This window comes from Artemia sp. Qi Xiang Cuo, chromosome 14 (genome assembly GCF_049724085.1).
Source record: "Artemia sp. Qi Xiang Cuo chromosome 14, ASM4972408v1, whole genome shotgun sequence".
NCBI classification, from domain to species: domain Eukaryota; kingdom Metazoa; phylum Arthropoda; class Branchiopoda; order Anostraca; family Artemiidae; genus Artemia; species Artemia sp. Qi Xiang Cuo.
In genome coordinates, this window is record NC_142807.1 from 58,506,030 (window position 1) to 58,527,296 (window position 21,267).

General features: G+C 33.7%; 1 protein-coding gene across 2 annotated transcripts in view; it reads left to right on the top strand.

Moving 5' to 3' along the window:
• LOC148944695 (VWFA and cache domain-containing protein 1) overlaps window positions 1-21,267 on the top strand; it is a 150,350-nt gene that overhangs the window by 19,945 nt on the left and 109,138 nt on the right. For both annotated transcript variants that reach the window (XM_089100546.1, XM_089100547.1), the window contains exons 2-3: window positions 605-1,008; window positions 3,067-3,129. In XM_089100546.1, the coding sequence (XP_088956672.1) occupies window positions 685-1,008; window positions 3,067-3,129 (387 nt within the window). In that variant the 5' untranslated portion in view covers window positions 605-684. The remainder of the gene's footprint in view (window positions 1-604; window positions 1,009-3,066; window positions 3,130-21,267) is intronic.

Consider the following 21,267-nt stretch of genomic DNA (forward strand, 5'->3'; position numbering starts at 1 on the left):
TCTCTCTGTCCTCCTTACAGTACCAAAAGTATTGAAACAAAAATATTTTTTACCCTCTTGACTCATTTTTGGTCTAGGGTAGTTGTACCTGAAAACCATGTTTTTCTAAAATTTCGCTTTTGGTCATTTCAAAATTATGAAGTTTGTAGGGCAGTATTGCTTTTTTAGCCAGTGATGGCCAGTTGAACGAAATAAATAAGCCAAATTATTTAGCCAAATTTGATTATTTTTTTTGTCTATAAAAATTAAAATACTAACAATCTAAATTGTAAAAGACAACTAGGCCTTCAAAGGAAAGCTAAACCTTCATCGTTAAGCTGCTTGGTGTCACCCATTCTTAGCTTGTCTTTTTTTTTGTGCTGAATCTTCACCAATGTTTCTGTTAAATTTGGTGCCAACTACTACCAAAAACTGCACATGGAGATCTTCCTGCTAACATTGAATTTTTGGTTTTTCCTAATAAAAAAAAACTAACAATTTACTGCATCATTAAGCCGCCTGAAGCCAGTATAACTGTGCACGCTTCTCCTCTCTCCTACTCTGCTCAAAGCTTCACTCTTTACCTTTTGTGCAGATAATCTAATTGCTGTTTTTCTATTTTTAGGATAAACCATGTGCGAGATTTTGTGCAAGAGTGGCTGCAGCAGCTGCTGTTAAGAAGGGAGTTGTATAAATAAATGCAGAATGGCCATTTTATTCAAAACTCTAAGTTGGTTGTGTGCTGCAATTATAGCTATCCCGGGCATTGCTTCTGAAAATGACACAAAAGTGCCATTTGTTGTAAATTATGTTGAAAATGATGTAATACAGCTGACAAAAGTGGCTTTCAAACCTTTGACTAACAACAAGTCTGCTCTTGAAGGCTTGCAAAATAGATTTAAAAGCGCTTTATTGGAAGAAGACAAAATTGATCAAGTTAATGGAGTTTATTTGGAAAATTCAGCTAAACAGTTGTCTTCACTTTTTCGAATTATTGGAAATGAAGAACTTGGAGTAACTTCTATGCAGGTAGTAATAATGTTTGAATGATTAATCTCATTTTCATTGACAGATGCTCAGACATTGATTTTCCATTTTAATTGAAAAAAAGGACTTCCAGATTAGATTAATAATAGCAACTAAGAACTGACCAAAACTGAGTGAAATTTGGATCACAAGCATGAAGTTTTCTTAAAAGAGGAATTGAAGCTCCTCCACCCATTTTAGTATCTTCTCTTAAAATTTGTCTATTTGAGGTGTGACAACTTTACAATGCCTCTTAGTGCTAGAAGGCTCTTCCTCCTCATTCTATTTTCTTTTGTTAAGTATGCATGTAGGCATTGTTTGATGGAGTCTTAACTGAAGGAACTATGGGTACTTGAATATTGGGTTGTTGTAGTGTTATTATTTCTTTAAGAATATTTATTCACCATTGTGTGGTTGGTATTCCATCTTTTTATGACTTCTTGAATTCACAAAAGACTTTCTACATTTTTATTATTAGGCACAGCATGGAATTTTTTTTCATTCTTTAGTTAGTTTTAAGGTTACTGTAGCTGCTATGTGAATAACCTTGAAAAACAAAATTTTTGTAGAAGTCATCAAGGACCAATCCTAGGGTCATATCCAGAATTTTTTAGGTGGGGGGGGGGGCGGTGAAAACGGATTTTTTTGGAGGGGAGGGGCTTACAAAAAAACTTCAACAAACCCATCAAATGTTTCTCCTCCAATAAATCTTTAAAGAATTCATCAAAAATGCGTTTATATTGATTTTTGCTACGTTTTTACGAGTCGGGTAAGCATTACCCCCCACTCCCCCTTGATACAGCCTTGAACAAGCCTATTATAGATTTAATTGTTTTTATTTTTAAAGGGGATGTACCTTTACTATATAAATAAAGATAGAAAGTCTCATATCCTTATCCTAACTGTAGGTTTTCTTTTCTTGGCCTTTCCGGTTATTATTGTTTTTCTTCTGTTATTTTTACAAGCTATCTTAACCATATAAGGTAGTCCTTTTGATAGACTCTGTGTAACTGAAATTAACAGCAACCTTAAGAAGAAACAGAAAATGGCAAAAGTAGCATGCTTTCAAACTTAATATAAAATGGTGGCTCTAGTTTTGTTATTAGGCACAGTATGGAACTTTTGTTTTTATTTTCCTTTATTTATTTTACAGATTTCTGGAGCTACTATGTAAATTGTCTTGTAAAACCAAAAGTTTTCTAGGAATCATCAAGGATCAAGCCTATTTTTAAATTTAACAGTTCTCATTCCTAAAGGGGGGTAGGCCTATACTATATTTTTATCTTATCTATAGGTTTTTTTCTCATGGCTTTTCCATTTATTTGGCTTTCCATTTTCTTTTACTATTTATCTTAATGATGTAGGTTAGATTTTTAAGTAAATTCTGATTTCTAACTGAAATTGAAAGTGAACTTATAGAAAAAGTTAGAAAATGATAAAAGTATTTTGAAATTTAATATAAAACGATGACTTTTCCCATCTTCATGTTTTTTAAAATTCATTTAAAAAGTTAGGTGGATCTACTATGTAAATTACCTTGAAAAATGGAAGTTTCTGGAAATTAGCAGGAGTCAAGACTATTTTAATGTAACTGTTTTCACTGCTAAAGGGCAATCTGCCTTCATTATATTCCTTATCCTATCTATAAGTTTTCTTCTCTATGATTTTCTGTTTTTATTCTTTTCTTCTTTTTTACTAGTTGTCTTAACTATGTAGTGCAGAGCTTTCAATAAATTTTGACTTCAATTGAAATGGGGAGTGAACTTCAACAAGAAGTAGAGAATGATACAAATATTAAAAAATTTAATACAAAAAGATGAAAAAAGTATGATAAAGAATATGTATATATTTAACAAAACTTCTCAAAAGAGAGTAATCCTACAAAAAAGTGAAAATATTCTTAGTTTTTTTTTACTCTGTGAAAATTCTTTTTATGTGTCTAACATTATTTTTCTTTTCTAAAAAAGGCAAAAACACCAGTCAATCATGTACTACGCTATTTTAATATGACTACCTCAAGTTTAATAAGGTACTGTAATAGTGTTTTGTTTCTTTTTACAGGAAATTTATGACTCGTTGCCTCACGAGATGGTAAAATTCGATCCATCAGAAAGGCTTAAAGAAGTAAGTTTTTTAGTGTCTTTTTTTGGTTTAAGATAGGTCCTAAGAATCCACAAGAAAAATCTGAAAAACTTCGGCCTAAGACTACACTTTCCAAGGCATTTCTTATTGGTACTGTCAAGGCGTACTTGGTGATTGCCAAATAAGGCATAGATGTTTGACGCACAAAGAATACTTTGGCGTTTTCAATATTAGGCTGCTAGATATTAGTAATGTTACTATTGATTACCTATATTGATTCATAATTATGTGGTTGCTATGCTCTTTTGGCTAATGTTAAGATAACAAAAGCCTTTTCTATTATTGGATTAAAAACCAGAACTGTTTTCTTATATATATATAGTTGTATGTTTTTGTATATATATATATATATATATATATATATATATATATATATATATATATATATATATATATATATATATATATATATATATATATATATATATATATATATATATATATATATATATATATATATTTCTATATATGTTTTTTACTATAATATGTATATATATACTTATATCTATATTTTTCTACACTTCACTTTCTTCACCAAAGATGCACATTTTCTACACTTCACTTTAAATTTCTAAGGGCTCCATTGGAAAAATCTTTATTTGAGGATATACTCACCAAAGATGTATATTTTTCTACACTTCACTTTCTTCACCAAAGATGTATATTTTTCTACACTTCACTTTCTTCGCCAAAGATGCAAATATTTTTCTACACTTCACTTTCTTCACCAAAGAAGCATATTTTCTACACTTCACTTTAAATTTCTAAGGGCTCCATTGGAAAAATCTTTATTTGAGGATATACTCACCAAAGATGTATATTTTTCTATACTTCACTTTCTTCACCAAAGATGTATATTTTTCTACACTTCACTTTCTTCGCCAAAGATGCAAATATTTTGCTACACTTCACTTTCTTCACCAAAGAAGCATATTTTCTACACTTCACTTTAAATTTCTAAGGGCTCCATTGGAAAAATCTTTATTTGAGGATATACTCACCAAAGATGTATATTTTTCTACACTTCACTTTCTTCACCAAAGATGCACATTTTCTACACTTCACTTTAAATTTCTAAGGGCTCCATTGGAAAAATATTTATTTGAGGATATACTCACCAAAGATGTATTTTTTCTACACTTCACTTTCTTCACCAAAGATGTATATTATTCTACACTTCACTTTCTTCGCCAAAGATGCAAATATTTTTCTACACTTCACTTTCTTCACCAAAGAAGCATATTTTCTACACTTCACTTTAAATTTCTAAGGGCTCCATTGGAAAAATCTTTATTTGAGGATATACTCACCAAAGATGTATATTTTTCTATACTTCACTTTCTTCACCAAAGATGTATATTTTTCTACACTTCACTTTCTTCGCCAAAGATGCAAATATTTTGCTACACTTCACTTTCTTCGCCAAAGATGCAAATATTTTTCTACACTTCACTTTCTTCGCCAAAGATGCAAATATTTTGCTACACTTCACTTTCTTCACCAAAGAAGCATATTTTCTACACTTCACTTTAAATTTCTAAGGGCTCCATTTGAAAAATCTTTATTTGAGGGTATACTCACCAAAGATGTATATTTTTCTACACTTCACTTTCTTCACCAAAGATGCACATTTTCTACACTTCACTTTAAATTTCTAAGGGCTCCATTGGAAAAATATTTATTTGAGGATATACTCACCAAAGATGTATTTTTTCTACACTTCACTTTCTTCACCAAAGATGTATATTTTTCTACACTTCACTTTCTTCGCCAAAGATGCAAATATTTTTCTACACTTCACTTTCCTCACCAATGAAGCATATTTTCTACACTTCACTTTAAATTTCTAAGGGCTCCATTGGAAAAATCTTTATTTGAGGATATACTCACCAAAGATGTATATTTTTCTACACTTCACTTTCTTCACCAAAGATGTATATTTTTCTACACTTCACTTTCTTCGCCAAAGATGCAAATATTATGCTACACTTCACTTTCGTCACCAAAGAAGAATATTTTCTACACTTCACTTTAAATTTCTAAGGGCTCCATTGGAAAAATCTTTATTTGAGGATATACTCACCAAAGATGTATATTTTTCTACACTTCACTTTCTTCACCAAAGATGCAAATTTTCTACACTTCACTTTAAATTTCTAAGGGCTCCAGTGGAAAAATCTTTATTTGAGGATATACTCACCAAAGATGTATATTTTTCTACACTTCACTTTCTTCACCAAAGATGTATATTTTTCTACACTTCACTTTCTTCGCCAAATATGCAAATATTTTTCTACACTTCACTTTCTTCACCAAAGAAGCATATTTTGTACCCTTCACTTTAAATTACTAAGGGCTCCATTGGAAAAATCTTTATTTGAGGATATACTCACCAAAGATGTATATTTTTCTATACTTCACTTTCTTCACCAAAGATGTATATTTTTCTACACTTCACTTTCTTCGCCAAAGATGCAAATATTTTTCTACACTTCACTTTCTTCACCAAAGAAGCATATTTTCTACACTTCACTTTAAATTTCTAAGGGCTCCATTCGAAAAATCTTTATTTGAGGATATACTCACCAAAGATGTATATTTTTCTACACTTCACTTTCTTCACCAAAGATGCACATTTTCTACACTTCACTTTAAATTTCTAAGGGCTCCATTGGAAAAATCTTTATTTGAGGATATACTCACCAAAGATGTATATTTTTCTACACTTCACTTTCTTCACCAAAGATGTATATTTTTCTACACTTCACTTTCTTCGCCAAAGATGCAAATATTTTGCTACACTTCACTTTCTTCACCAAAGAAGCATATTTTCTACCCTTCACTTTAAATTTCTAAGGGCTCCATTGGAAAAATCTTTATTTGAGGATATACTCACCAAAGATGTATATTTTTCTACACTTCACTTTCTTCACCAAAGATACATTTTCTACACTTCACTTTAAATTTCTAAGAGCTCCATTGGAAAAATATTTATTTGAGGATATACTCACCAAAGATGTATTTTTTCTACACTTCACTTTCTTCACCAAAGATGTATATTTTTCTACACTTAACTTTCTTCGCCAAAGATGCAAATATTTTTCTACACTTCACTTTCTTCACCAAAGAAGCATATTTTCTACACTTCACTTTAAATTTCTAAGGGCTCCATTGGAAAAATCTTTATTTGAGGATATACTCACCAAATATGTATATTTTTCTACACTTCACTTTCTTCACCAAAGATGTATATTTTTCTACACTTCACTTTCTTCGCCAAAGATGCAAATATTTTGCTACACTTCACTTTCTTCACCAAAGAAGCATATTTTCTACACTTCACTTTAAATTTCTAAGGGCTCCATTGGAAAAATCTTTATTTGAGGATATACTCACCAAAGATGTATATTTTTCTACACTTCACTTTCTTCACCAAAGATGCACATTTTCTACACTTCACTTTAAATTTCTAAGGGCTCCATTGGAAAAATCTTTATTTGAGGATATACTCACCAAAGATGTATTTTTTCTACACTTCACTTTCTTCACCAAAGATGTATATTATTCTACACTTCACTTTCTTCGCCAAAGATGCAAATATTTTTCTACACTTCACTTTCTTCACCAAAGAAGCATATTTTCTACACTTCACTTTAAATTTCTAAGGGCTCCACTGGACAAATCTTGGTTTGAGAATATACTCACCAAAGATGTATATTTTTCTATACTTCTCTTTCTTCATCAGAGATGTATATTTTCTACACTTCACTTTCTTCACCAAATATGGATAGTTTTCTGCACTTCACTTTAAATTTCTAAGGGCTCCATTGGACAAATCTTGGTTTGAGGATATACTCACTAAAGATGTATATTTTCATATGCATTACTTTCTTCGCCAAATATGTATATTTTTCTACACCTTCTTTTTTCACTTAAAATTTTCAAGGGAATCATTGGCCGAATCTTAGTTTTTCGATATACTCACGAAAGATGTATATTTTCCTATGCATTACTTTCTTCGCCAAAGATGCATATTTTTCTACACTTCACTTTCTTCTCCAAATATGTATATTTTTCTACACCTTCTTTGTTCACGTAAAATTTTTAAGGGAATCATTGGACGAATCTTGGTTTTTGGATATACTCACCAAAGATGTATTTTTTTTTTTACACATCACTTTCTTCACTAAAGATGTATATTTTACTTCACTTCACAATATTGAACCAAAAGAAAAAAAATAAGTTAAATCATTTAAAGAAAAAGACAAAAAACAACACAACAAAAGAAAAAAAGAACAAAAGACAGAGAAATTAATAAAACTCGCATCTTAATAAACTTGATTATTCATTTATTAGGTAGCAATATATATATATAGCCTACACATGAAAATATATGGTTTTAGAATTCGTTTAGAAACTGCAAAAATCTAAACTAAAAAATTCACAAAAGTTGAAAAGTTGTCTTTATTAACTCGCAAAAATTAGATGCCCTATTTTTCATCAAAATTGCATTTTTTGCAATAACATAAATAAAAGAGAATTCTGACCATCTTAGTTCAATCGAATATATTCGAACGCAGTCGTTGAGTGGATAATATTAAATTAAAATGAAAAAAAACCTTTAGTGAGATGGATATGCCTTTTTTTTATTGGATAACAAATTAAGTCTTGGTGGAATGTTTGACACTGCTGGATGTAAGACTTCAACATTTTTTAGCGATAAACGATATTGTGGTTTGATATGTGTTAAAGATCAGAAAGTAACTTCGCATAAATATGTGGTGCTGAATGGCAGAAGAACATTTAATGCCATATGTGCAACTTTGGGAAATTCAGTTCTAGTTGTGATCCAGAATTCGGTCAATGGCTTTTTTGGAAACTAGTTTTAAGTTTGAATCACTCGAAAGCTCAGCAAACTCCTCTTGAGCTTTAAGTGGCATGTGATTCCTTGTTGAGTGGATAATATTAAATTAAAATGAAAAAAAACCTTTAGTGAGATGGATATGCCTTTTTTTTATTGGATAACAAATTAAGTCTTGGTTCGGTTAATGGCTTTTTTGGAAACTATAGTTTTAAGTTTGAATCACTCGAAAGCTCAGCAAACTCCTCTTGAGCTTTAAGTGGCATGTGATTCCTTGTCCTATCTATAAGTTTTTTCTGGTACCTTGCTCATTGTTGTCCTAAGCTGTAAGTATAAAACCGGAATTTTTTTCGCTTGTTTCTCCAAATTCTTTCATCATTTTATAATCGTAAAAATGTGCGCTATCTACCTTTTCTTTAATGCTTTTTGTTCAGATGGGTTTCTCAATCGGATTATGAAGAGGGGGTTAATCCGGACATTTTTTTTTTTCAAGTTGAACTGGACGGTGTCCGGTTAAATCCCAGTTAAATCAATACAAAACGGATTTTGAATGCACGTTATCTTTTTGAAATCAATATTTAATATAAAATATGTATGGAACTAGGTTTCTAGCGCTTTTAAGTGATCTACAATAATTTTTGCAATAAAAGTTTTACAATCATTTCTCTCGATTATATAATTGTCGTCACTGGAAAATATTTCTAACGATTTTTTTTCCTATCCTATCTTTCCAAATTTCAATTTTTTCAATAAAACTTTCAATTTTATCATTAGAAGTAAATATATAAAAATTTTTTCCTTGAAGAGACAAGCTGAGATCGTTTAATTTCGCAAAGATGTCCGTCAAATAATACAGCTTGGATAGCCATAAGTCGTTTTGAAGAAAAGCAGCAAGTGCACGGTTTCGTTCGGTTAAGAACATTTCAATTTCGTCTTTTAATTATAATGATCTTATTAAACTTTGACCTCTTGACAATCATCTTACTTCTGCATATAAGTTGTATAGACGGAATCCATATCCTTACAAAGATTTGAAAATAAGTGACTGTTAAGGGCATGGCTCTTGATAAAATTTATAATCTTAACAGCTTTCTGAAGCATATCGTTCAATTATGGTGCTATTTTTTTTGGTGCAAGGGCCTATCGGTGAATAAGAAACTGAGTAAAACTTTTGTGGTCATAATGAGTAGCTTGAAAAAAAATTTTTGCCCCTCATCGCTCTTGCGCCATATGCGCATATTCCTCAGCAATTTTTCCATTCTAGGCTATCAGTCTTTAAAAATTAATCAACTTCACAATATACGTCTTTTCCTGTAGTATGTTATAAATATTTGACTTTAATTTTTAAATATTTGACTTTAAAATCTCTTGCGACCCTATGATTTTGCTACCCATTTGCTACCCCATGATTTGCGACCCATAGTTTAGGAAGGCCTGCTCTATAGGATCAGATTGGCAAATTGGATCTATCGAAAATAAAATGCTATATTTATTCGAATTGGCAAATGGGATATCTCAATAGATTTTTACAACATTGCTCAACTGTAACACAGAAAAGAACACCAAAATCTCTAGTAGAGCAGATATATTTCCTCTTTAGGATCAGATTGGCAAATGGGATCTATCAAAAATAAAATTCTATATTTATTTGAAAGAAATTTACAAAAAAAACGAGTTTCCACCCCCGATTAAATTTACAGTTTTAAAACCTCTGAACTATTTAGACAATTTAAGTTCATATATGGCGAGCAGGTCAATGAAACTCATGTATTATAAATTAAGTGGATTTTTTTTATTTGCAAGTTTAGCTGTAGTCCGTTGACTCCTGCCAGCCTTGACCTTATCCCGACTTTCGCTTACAAGGTTGTCACTTGTTCGAGGATTATTATGTAAATCACTACTGCTTGAAAATTTTACTTGCCCCTTAATGAAATTATTATCAATTTGATTAATTTTAAAATGCCCTTCATTTCTATTAATTCTAATACCCCCATAGATAATTTTTTAATTTCAATAATTTCTCTAGAGCTTTGTAAGAGGCCTATAGACGTGTCTACAATTTTTGTTTGATCAAATAATATATTATGATTAGGAAAGTCAAATAAGTGCTCTGCTACAGCGGATTCAGACGTTTCTGGTTTTGATTATATTTTAGCGAACAGTCAATGACATTTATGTTGCTGTAATCTATTTTCTAAATTTTGTTGTGTATTTTCTAAATTTTGTCCCCTGATTCCCAGGGCAAGGGCTATAAGTTATGCTAGTTTCCCATCTTTAACATATAACGTTTTTATAGAAGGGGTGGTTGTATAAACTATGGAAGAGGCTCATTTGATTGGAAATTAAGAATACAAGTTACCTTATAAGAGTAAAAAGGGATCGGAGGGCAACCAGACAAGAATAGTTGGGAACAACCAGAGCCCCTAGGGCTAGGGTTATAAGTTATCTTAGTTGCCTATTGTTAACATATAAGGTTTTTATAGAAGGGGCAGCTGTATAAACGTTGAAGAAGGCTAATTTGATTGGAAATTGACATTTCTAGTTCCCTTATGGTGATTGGAGGGTAGCCAACCCCCCTCAGTTCCTTAAGCGCTTCTTCCCCAAATGCATCCGATCAAAATTTTGAGATAGCCATTTTATTCAAAATAGTCCCCCTCCCCAGACCCCGGGACAAGGAATATAAGCCATACAAATTTCTTATTGTCACTTTGATACTTTTTTACGTTGATTCACGGATTTACGGGGCTTACTTTGATACTAGTTTTGATACTTTGAAAAGTTTGATGTTCAAAAAAAAAAAATTATTTTAAATGGGGATTGTTGAAAAACTTGAAACTTTGGCAATGAAAAACCAGCAGAAATTAATTGAAAAAACATCCCGAAAAAGAGGTTTTTCAAAGAAAGTTAAAGGCCAAATTAAACTAAAGATCATCAGAAATAAATTTGTATAATAATTCAAACTCAAAACGACCAGAAATTACTATTAAAGAATAAATGAATCCCAAAACGAACAGAAAATAAATAATTAAAATAAACAAATATTCAACATGTACTAATATAAATGAATAAATAAATGTGAAAACGAATAAGATTTAAATTGAGTGGGCAAATCAAGCTTAAAAAGAACAAAAATCACAACAAACAAGAGTTTGGCTACTGTCCCCTTCTTTAACTGTAAAAGCCTAAAGCCTACTGCGTCATTTGTGCTTTACTGAAAACTCTAGTCTGGAACAGTCTTGGAAAATACTCAAAATTAGAGTAAATAGTGAAATACTGAGTTTAAACTAATAAAATTAAACTGAATGTTTTATGCATATAATGATATTAATTACTGAATGCTCTTCAGTTAAAGATTTTATTTCTATTTCTTTTTTTTAATTTTTATTTCTATTTTTCATGTTGTAATAAGTACAAAAGAAAATATTTGTAAGTTAATCCGTTTTCAGTACAGTGCCAAAGACGCAGTAGGCTTTAGTCTTTTACAGTTGGGGAAGGGGGCAGTACCCAGACTCTTGATTTTAGGGAAAACTATATGTGTCAAGAACAGTCTCGGAAAGAACCAGTAAAATTAAACTGAATATTTGATATATTATGATATTGATTGCTGAAAGCTTATCAGTTTAAGATTTTAATTCACTGTAATTTTCATTCTCAATGTTGTGCAAAAGAAAATATTTGTAATATAATTTGTTTCCATTAAAGAGCCAATGACGAGGTAGGCTTCAGACTTTCACAGTTGGGGAAGGGGGCACTAGCCAAACTCTTGTTTGTAGTGATTTTTGTTCGTTTTCAGCTTGATTTGCATGTTCAAGTTAAGTTTTACTCGTTCTAAGTTTTATACAGATGTTCATTTGTTATGATTAATTAAAAAAACTTTCCTAAAAATAAGTTTTTCAAAGAAAAGTAAAGGCCATTTTAAACTTAAGTTTAGCATATACAAATACCTTTTAAAATTCAAACTCAAAACGACCAGAAATTACTATTAAAGAATAAATGAAACCCAAAACGATCAGAAATTAAAAAAACAATCATAACAAAAACATACAGCAAGTAATAATATAAATGAATAAATAGATCTTAAAGCGAGTAATGCTTGGAAAGAATATGAAAATAAAGCTTAAGACGAAAAAATATTTTCCTATTGAAGTACAAATGAAATTTAAAACGAAGAGAAATTAAATAAACAATCAATGCAAACAAACATACAATAGATATTAACGTAAATTAATAAATAAATCTTAAACCGAGTGAAACTTAAATTGAATATGCAAATCAAGCTTGAAACGAACAAAAATCACCACGAACAAGAGTTTGAGTATGACCTCCTTCCCTCACTGTAAAAGTCTAATACCTACTGCGTCATTGGCGCTTTACTGAAAACTATATGCGTCTTGAACAGTCTTGGAAAGTATAAACAACATCAAATTTAATATTTGACATATAATGATATTAATTGCTGAAAGATCCATCAGTTCAAGAATTTATTTCACTGTAGTTGTATTTTTATTTTCAATACTGTAAGAACTGGAAGTGAAACTATATTTGTCTTTAACAACTTTAAGAAGAACTAATAAATTAAACTGAATATTTGATCTATAATGATATTAATTGCTGAAAGCTCGTCAGTTCAAAATGTTACTATAATTTTAATGTTTATTTTCAATATTGAGTACAAATATATATTTGCCATAAAATTGGTTTTCAGTAAAGCGCCAGTGACGCAGTAGGTTTTAGACTTTTACAGTGAGAGAAGGAGGACATACCCAAACTCTTGTTTGTGGTGATTTTTGTTCGTTTCAAGCTTGATGTGCATATTCAATTTAAGTTTCACTCGGTTTAAAATTTAATTATTAATTTACATTAATATCTATTGTATGTTTGTTTGCATTGATTGTTTAATTAATTTCTGTTCGTTTTAAGTTTCATTTGTACTTCAATAGGAAAATATTTTTTCGTCTTAACCTTGATTTTCATACTCAATCTAAGCCTTAATAGCTTTAATATTTATCTATTCATTTATATCATTGATTGTTTTATGTTTTTGCTATGATTGTTTTTTTAATTTCTGTTCGTTTTGGGTTTAGTTTATTCTTTAATAGTCATTTCTGGTCGTTTTTACCTTGAAGTCTAACATGTATTTTTATATTCTGAACTTAAGCTTAAAATGGCCTTTACTTTTTTTTTAAAAACTTATTTTTCGGAAAGTTTCTTTAATCAATTTTTGTTCCTTTTTGATTGCAAAAAATTTCAAGTTTTAAAATTTTCCTTATTTCAAAATTAAACTTAAAAAAAAATATCAAATATTCATCAAAGTATCAAAACTGATATCAAAGTAACATTATCAAAATGAAAAAAATGGGTTCGCATCAGCTTCGGAATTCTTATTATCTGACGTTTAAAATATTCTTAACAAAATCGCTGTCTCAAAATTTTTATTGGGGCTTGGGGGGAAAGGGCTTGGTGGGGACTAGATTAAGCTTCGTACTCTTTTAACTCATTAAAAGTGACCTAGAACTTTCTATTTTAAATCAAATGAGCCCTCTCTGAAATTTATACGAGTATCCCTTCTATGAGAACCATATATATCCCCAGAGTATAACTTACAATGCCTGTCCCTGGGCCCTGGGGGGTTGTGTCAACCCTGGAGATTTAATATCTGGTGGTTGAATTATTTTTAACAAAATGGTCACCTGAATTTATATCGGATGGGTTTATCCATCCGATACACCCAAAGGCGTGGAGGGCGGGAGGGGCTAGTTGCCCTCCGATATTTTTTCACACTGAGAAAATGAACTACAACTTTTAATTTCCATTCAAATTAACCCTCTCTGAAGTTTATACCAGCATCCCTTTCATACGAACAATATATGCCCCAGGGCATAACTTACAACGCCTGCTTCTGGGCCCTGGGGGGTTGTGGCGACACCTGAGTTTTTGTTATCTGACTTTTGAGCAATTTTTAACTTAATGTCTATCTCAAAATTTTTATTGGATGCATTCGGGGAAAAATGGACGGGGGGCGGGCACTATCTACCCTCGGATGTCGTGTGAATATCAAATATTGAGCTTGAAATTTCACTTTCCAGTCATTTGACTACTTATTGACGATTATTAGGGCATTCTTGTCATAAGACCAATATATACAACAGGGTAATACTTACAACGCCTGCCCCCGGGCCGTGGGGGGTTGTGACGACACCTGAGTTTTTGTTATCTGACTTTTGAGCAATTTTTAACTTAATGGCTATCTTAAAAGTTTTATTGGATGCATTTGGGGGAAAAGGGGTGTGGGGGGGGGGCAATTTTCAGAACTTAAATCTATGTTTAACAAAATGGCTATCTCAAAATTTTGATTGGATGTGTATGGGGAAAAGGTGGCGGGAGAGGGGGGTTAGTTGGCCTCCAATCACTTTCGACTATTAAAAAGGGCACTAGTCCTTTGAATTTTCGATCGAATGAGCCTTTTTTGAAGTTTCTACGACACCGCCTTCTACAATATCCTTAAACGCCCACAAGGTAAAACTTAAAACAATTGCCGTGAGGGTTGGGGGGGAGTGTACTATGCAAAATATCATTTTATAGGTAGAAAGAAACACCGCTGAACAAAATGGCTATCTAAAAATTTTGTTTGGATGTGTTTGGGGGACTGATGGGCGGGGGGGGGGTGTGTGCTAGCTGCCCTCCAATCACTTTCGACTATTAAAAAGGGCACTAGCCCTTTGAACTTCCAATCGAATGAACTTTTTTGAAGTTTCTACGACAACGCCTTGTATAAAAACCTTATATGCCCCCAGGGCATAACCTAAAACCCTTGCCCTGAGGGTTGTGGGGGAGTGCCCTCCTCAAAAACAAATTTTCTATCTGGAAATCAATTACGCTGAACAAAATGGCTATCTCAAAATTTTGATTGGCTGTGTTTGGGGGAATGATGGGCGTGGGGGGGGGGCAGTTTCCCTCCAATCACTTTTGACCCTTAAAAAGGACACTAGAACTCTCGATTTCTATTAGAATGAGCCCCCTTTGAATTTTCTACGACGACCCCTTCCATATGAAGTGCCTCTGGGAATAATACAATAAATAATAATAATAATAAAACATTGGAGCCGTATGGCCTTTACTATAGGCAAGGCTATAGCGTTGCCTCTGATTGTTTATTTAATTTCTGTTCGTTTTGGCTTTTATTAATTCTTTAATAGTAATGTCTTGTCGTTTTGAGTTTAAACTAAAGGGGGTCATTGGATTGGAAATTGCAGGTTCTATCGCCCTTGATAATAGTGGAAAGTGATTGGAGGGCAACCACGCCTCCCCCCACTTTCATCATTTCCCCAAATACATCCAATCAACATTTTGAGGTAGCCATTTTGTTCAGCCTAGTTTAAAGATATAGTAATTTTGTCTTTGAGTATTTCCCCCCCCCCCCAGAGCCCTCAGGGCAAGGGTTGTAAGTTGTGCGCCGGGGGAATGTAAGGTTTTTATGGAAAGGGTGGTCGCATAAACTTCGGAGGGGGTTCATCGGATTAGAAATTGAAAGTTATAGTGCCCTTTATAATAGTCGAATGCGATTGGAGGGCAAGCAGCACTCCCCCTTGCCCACCGTTTCCCCAAACACATCCAATCAAAATTTTGAGCGATTTTGTTAAGCCTATTTGAAAGGTCCAATAATTATGTCTGGGGATGACACACTCCCCCCGCCATGGTCTTTAGGGCAAGGGCTATAAGTTATATTAGGTACCCATTGTCAATATTTAAGGTTTTTATGTAAAGGGTGGTCCTATAAACTTTGAATTTGGCTCATTCAATTGGAAATCAAAAGCCCTAGTGTCATTGCTAAGAGTCAAAAGTAATGGGAGGGCAACTAGCCCCACCCCATGTCTTCTTTTCTCCAAATGCATACGATAGAAATTTTGAGATAGCTATTTTGTTCAAAATAGTCTAAAGCTCATATAAAAAGGCCTTCGGGGTTGAAATAGCCCTTCAGAACCTGGGATCAAGGGCTGTAAATTACTCCCCGAAGGCATATAAGGTTTTTATGGAATGGGGGTTCATATAAACTTTGGATAGGGCTCATTTGATTGGAAATTGGAAGTTATGGTGCTCTTTTTTAAAGTCAAAAGTGAATTGAGGGAACCAGCCCTCCTCATACGACCAACATTTTCCAGAACATGCATTCAATCAAAATTTTGAAACGTCTACTTCTTTCAGCATTGTTTAAAGATCCTGTAATCATGCTTTTTGGAACGTCAGCCCCGTCACAGCCCCCAGAACAAGGACTGTAAGTTAGTCAATTCGTTCACTGTTTACATATAGTTTATGTAATTGAGAAAAGTATGCATGTTTGACCATTACTTTCCAAAAAGACAAAGGGTATTCTAGTGAGCTTTTCAGAGAAGGTTGAGGGGAGTGTTGAACTGAATCAAAACACGTTATTTGTATACGGACTGTCAAAAGATTGTAACTCAGGAATGAGTTACACGGAACTTTCAGGAGACAATAAGGGAGATGATCAATCGACCAAAAAGGTAATATTTTTACGCTACTGCTACTACTACAACTACCACTACTCCTATGGCTTCTACTACTACTAAAACCAGAGTACCACATTTAAAATATTGAGGGGAATATTAAGCTAAATCAAAGACACTACGTGCGTGCACATTGTCAAAAAATTGTGTCTCAAGAATAGACTTGAGTATTAAGTTGGAACTTTCAGAAAATGCTTAAAGGAGAAGACCAATTGACCAAAAGGCAATATATGCATGGTACTATTAATGCTACTGGTATATTTACTACTACTACTACCACTGCTGCTACTTCAACTACTACCTTTATTGCGACTACTTGTAAGGCTAAGAGCATTAAGATGAAAATCGCAAAAGTATATAAATATACAGGTTATCAAAAGGATATGTCAGCAGTGTCGCAGCAACGGAAACTTGCATCAAGTTCAAACTTCCAGGACTTGATGAGTATCATGTTCAAATAACCAAAGGCAACACATTAACTATTAGTACTACCCCCATAGATACTGTAACTAATGACGCTAAGGGTATTAAGGTGAAATTTTTAGGGAACGTTTAGGGAGAGTTTCAATTAAACGAAAAAATTATATGCATGCAGGTTTTGCAGTATTATAGGCAGCAGCTCTCTATTATAGCTAGAAATATCATTGATACTTTTTAAGTGGCTAATTCGGTTCAAACTTAAAAGTTTTAGTGCCCATTTTAAGAGTAAAAAGAGATTGGAGGGCAAGCAGCCCTCCTCCCAAGCCCATTCATTTTCCAGTCAAAATTCCATTTCCAATCACATCCAGTCAAAACTTGTGAGATAGCTATTTTGTTCAGCATAGTAGAACAGTACAACAGCTATGTCTCTAGGGATATTGGATATGTCAACCCCCCCGTATTTATGCAGTTGGCTCATTATGTTTTAAAACTGAATCAAAAGACATTGTGTGTATGGTTGCCAATAAGAAGCCTCAGCAATATATCAAGAACGACTGGGGGTATTAATGTGAAAATTTCAAGCTACTACAATTACTTCTTCTATTCTTAAAATTTAAATAAATCAAAAGAGTTTAAGTGTATCCAGGTTTTAAAAAAGCATAGATAGAAATTTTGGGGAATGGTATTAAGTTTTGTTTTTCAGGTTAACTTGAGGAGGTATAAACGAAAATTAAATAATACTATTTTTTGCCAGGATTAAAAATTGTCGAAAAAGTTCCTTAAAAATTCAAATAGCAAGCCAAACTATGGATTCTTATAAAAAAAAACGAAAAGATGTACAATGTAATTTTTTTTCCATGAAGAAGACTATGTCAACGAAAAACGAACAGAGATTAGTTATAAAAACTTTTCCCACAAAATAAGTTTTTCAAAGAAAAGTAAATGGCTTCGTTAAGCCAAAAATTATCAGAAATAAAGTCAAATAATCTTCCAAGCCTAAAACTACCACAAATAAACATCGATAAATAAATGAAACTAAAAACGAACAGAAATTACAATCAATAACCGAGTCAAACTCAATACGAGCAAAAATTCACATGAGTAGGACTGAAAATCCCCATGCCTTCTTAAGACCAGAACATAACTTGCACTTTACAGATAACAACATACTTTTAAAATGTTTTCACTTTTTTTACTGTAATAAATACAAATTAGTAAAATTTTAAGTTAAATATCAGTACATGCATATTAAACTGACTATCCACGGTCATTTGTTTTGTCTTTTCAAAATCTTATAAACAAGATTTTGTTATATATTTGTTTGCATGGGATTAAGAAACTGCAGATAGGAAGGTAATATTCAACAGATTATCTTCAGTTTTGATAAAATATTCCTTCTCAGCCTTACGATATTGCACTTACAATTCGAACAGAAAATTTTGTGGCTGGTAGTTACTCTGGACCCGTTTCTGTCTAATTTCAAAAACTTGCTATTCACCCAATAAGCTTTTCGTCATTTTGCTGCAACTTTATTAAAGGACGATTTATTATGATCTGTATGTACATGCTTATCCGCACACATTAAATGAACAGATTAATTTCCACTAAGATTGTTATTTAGGCCGAAAGCTGCACGTCTCAGATTAAAAGCTGCACTGCACTCACTGCTCGAATAATATTTCCAATGCTCCCTCTAAAATTATGGCTATGTGGACCTATTTGTATATAACTGCATACAACGTAAAAGGAGTTGAGGCTGAACTCTCGTGAGAATGGTCTAGAGCACAGTATAAAAATACAAACAGTAGCGAAAATTCCTATACTCTCTGTTAAAGATTTTTCGGACACATCAGTCGCACATCTTTCTTCGTGACTCCGCATTCTTTAATATTTATACTCTGGTTGCAATTTAAGCTATTGCTGCGACGTAAAGGGAAATTTCGCTTTCTGCGGGCTTTGATGTGTCCCATTTCTGAACCAAATTTTCGCTACTATTCAATATTTATACTGTGGTCTAGAGAGAATCCAAAATAAATGATTTACCCTCTAATGTGAAGTATATGCTGATTGGTGCTCATAGTCCTATCTTTGAAAGTCTATAATATTCGTATTATTTTTATTATAGTAGTTTGAGAACTACTGAGAACTTCAGAGTTCTCAGTGGGGCTTGCCCCAGGCCACTCAGCGCGTCCCCAGGTGGCGGATTGGGAAACGCCCTGCAGATATATAGAGTACCTCATGGGTAGTGAGGCGCGGACCAAGGGAGGACCCAGTCTCTGGGGGTCTTGAAATATTGCTGGAGTACCTTCTTATGGGGGCATTAAATTCAGACGGAGAAGGAGGATGACCCCTCTAATGTGCACTGGGGAGGGCCCATCGATGCTTACATGCGCCCGGTCAGTCACAAACCGTTTCTCAGCAGTGGGTTATAGTGCTGGTGTGGAAGGACGCCAAGAGTATGCACTATCATTAATAGATACAGTTGGCCTCTGCTATGAACAGAGAGAATCCGTTTACCACTGTCCCGACGCCAGGCAAGAAACCCTTCTTTAATTTTAATGATGAACATAAATACAAATAGGGGATCAAATATGAAAACCAGTGCTACCACGTCCGGGGTAACCGACGATAATGCGTTAAGATATTGTGTCCGGGGCAGCCGACGATTCGACAACCGTGAATCACGCGACTATATCTACGTTAACAACTCTAACCCTGGAGGCTATTTTTTCTCCAAAAATAACTATATCAATAGGTACCCTCAACACTAGAACCCTCGCTAAACAAGGAAAAATAGACCTACTCCTAAGAGAGACAAAACGGTACAGCTGGGATGTTATCGGTCTCGCCGAGACCCATCTTCCAGTCACTGGTGAAGAGGAACATGGAGATGTCACCCTTCTGCTTTCGGGACGTAAAGATAAGAAATATCGACAAGGTGTAGGTTTCCTACTGTCTAATAAAGCCAGAAAATCCTTAATCTCCGTAACCCCCTCGCGGACCGGATCATCATGATCCGCCTGAAAGGTTCACCCACCAACCTCACAATTATCCAAGTATACACTCCAGACTCCAGAAGAGACAACAAAAAGTCTGAAAGCTCCTATCTCCAGCTTCAAAGTCTAGTTGATTCTGTCCCAAAAAGGACATAATCTTTGTCATTGGTGACTTCATCGCCATCGTCGGAAACAACCAAACAGGACACGAGGATGTAATGGGCAAATTTGGACATGGAAAAATGAACAGAAGAGGAGAACGCCTTATCGAATTCTGCAGAGACAGCGATTTAGTCATTACAAACAAACTGTTCAAGCAGAGACCTCGCCGTAAGACATTCTGGACTTCACCGGATAGAAAAACTAAAAACTTAATGGACTACAACGTCGTGTCTAGACGTTGGAAAACGCCTTTCCTAAACACAGTCACGCTAGTTGGTCGTGACTTTGACAGCGACCACTCGCTTGTCATGTCTAGGTTCAAAACAAGACTTAAAACAGCATCAAAGTTATCTCAGAAAACCCCCAAGTTTCGAGTAGATCTACTGAAAGACGAAAACACACGTATGACCTATATCACCATTCTATCCGAAAAAATTTCAAAGCTCACGTCGAAATCTCCACCTATCCTGTCTAAGGAAGATATTGACAACCTGGTGACTAGCAGCACAAATATCATATGTGATGTCGCTCATTCCACACTGGGTACCCAAAAAAACATACGGCATCCTTGGAATACAAACGAGATCACCTCACTCTACAACGAAAAGTTCCAACTCACGAAGAAGCAAGATAAAGAAAGTAGGGACCGGTACAAGCAACTCAAACGAGCTGTTGAGAAATCCATCAGACGTGCTCATCGTGCTTTTATTAAAGAAACGTGTGATCAATGTGGAACGGCCTTCAAGAAAGGAGACCAAAAAATTGCCACAGCTGCTTGGGAAAAATGTTTCCGCGGAGGATTCCATAGGCTATTTTTGAAATTTTATGTAGGTTAAAGATATTTTTTTTGCCTTAAATTTGGATGTAAAGAGAAAAAAATATCTTTTCCAATTCTATTTTGGCAGAGAAAATGATAACAAATTCAGTTTCTACATGTATAGAAGAGTGCGGGACATGGCCAAAAAGAAGGACATCAAAGCGTTCTCCCTTCTCAACGAACATAGAAACAAAATAAAATCCGCAAATGGAATCCGCTCTCGATGGAAAAAACATTTTAAAAATAAACTGAATCTGGACATCCACCCAGACCCAACAATTCTCGAAACTTTCCCAATAACCTCTACAGATCCAAGTCCTCTCCCTCTTCACTCTGAAATAG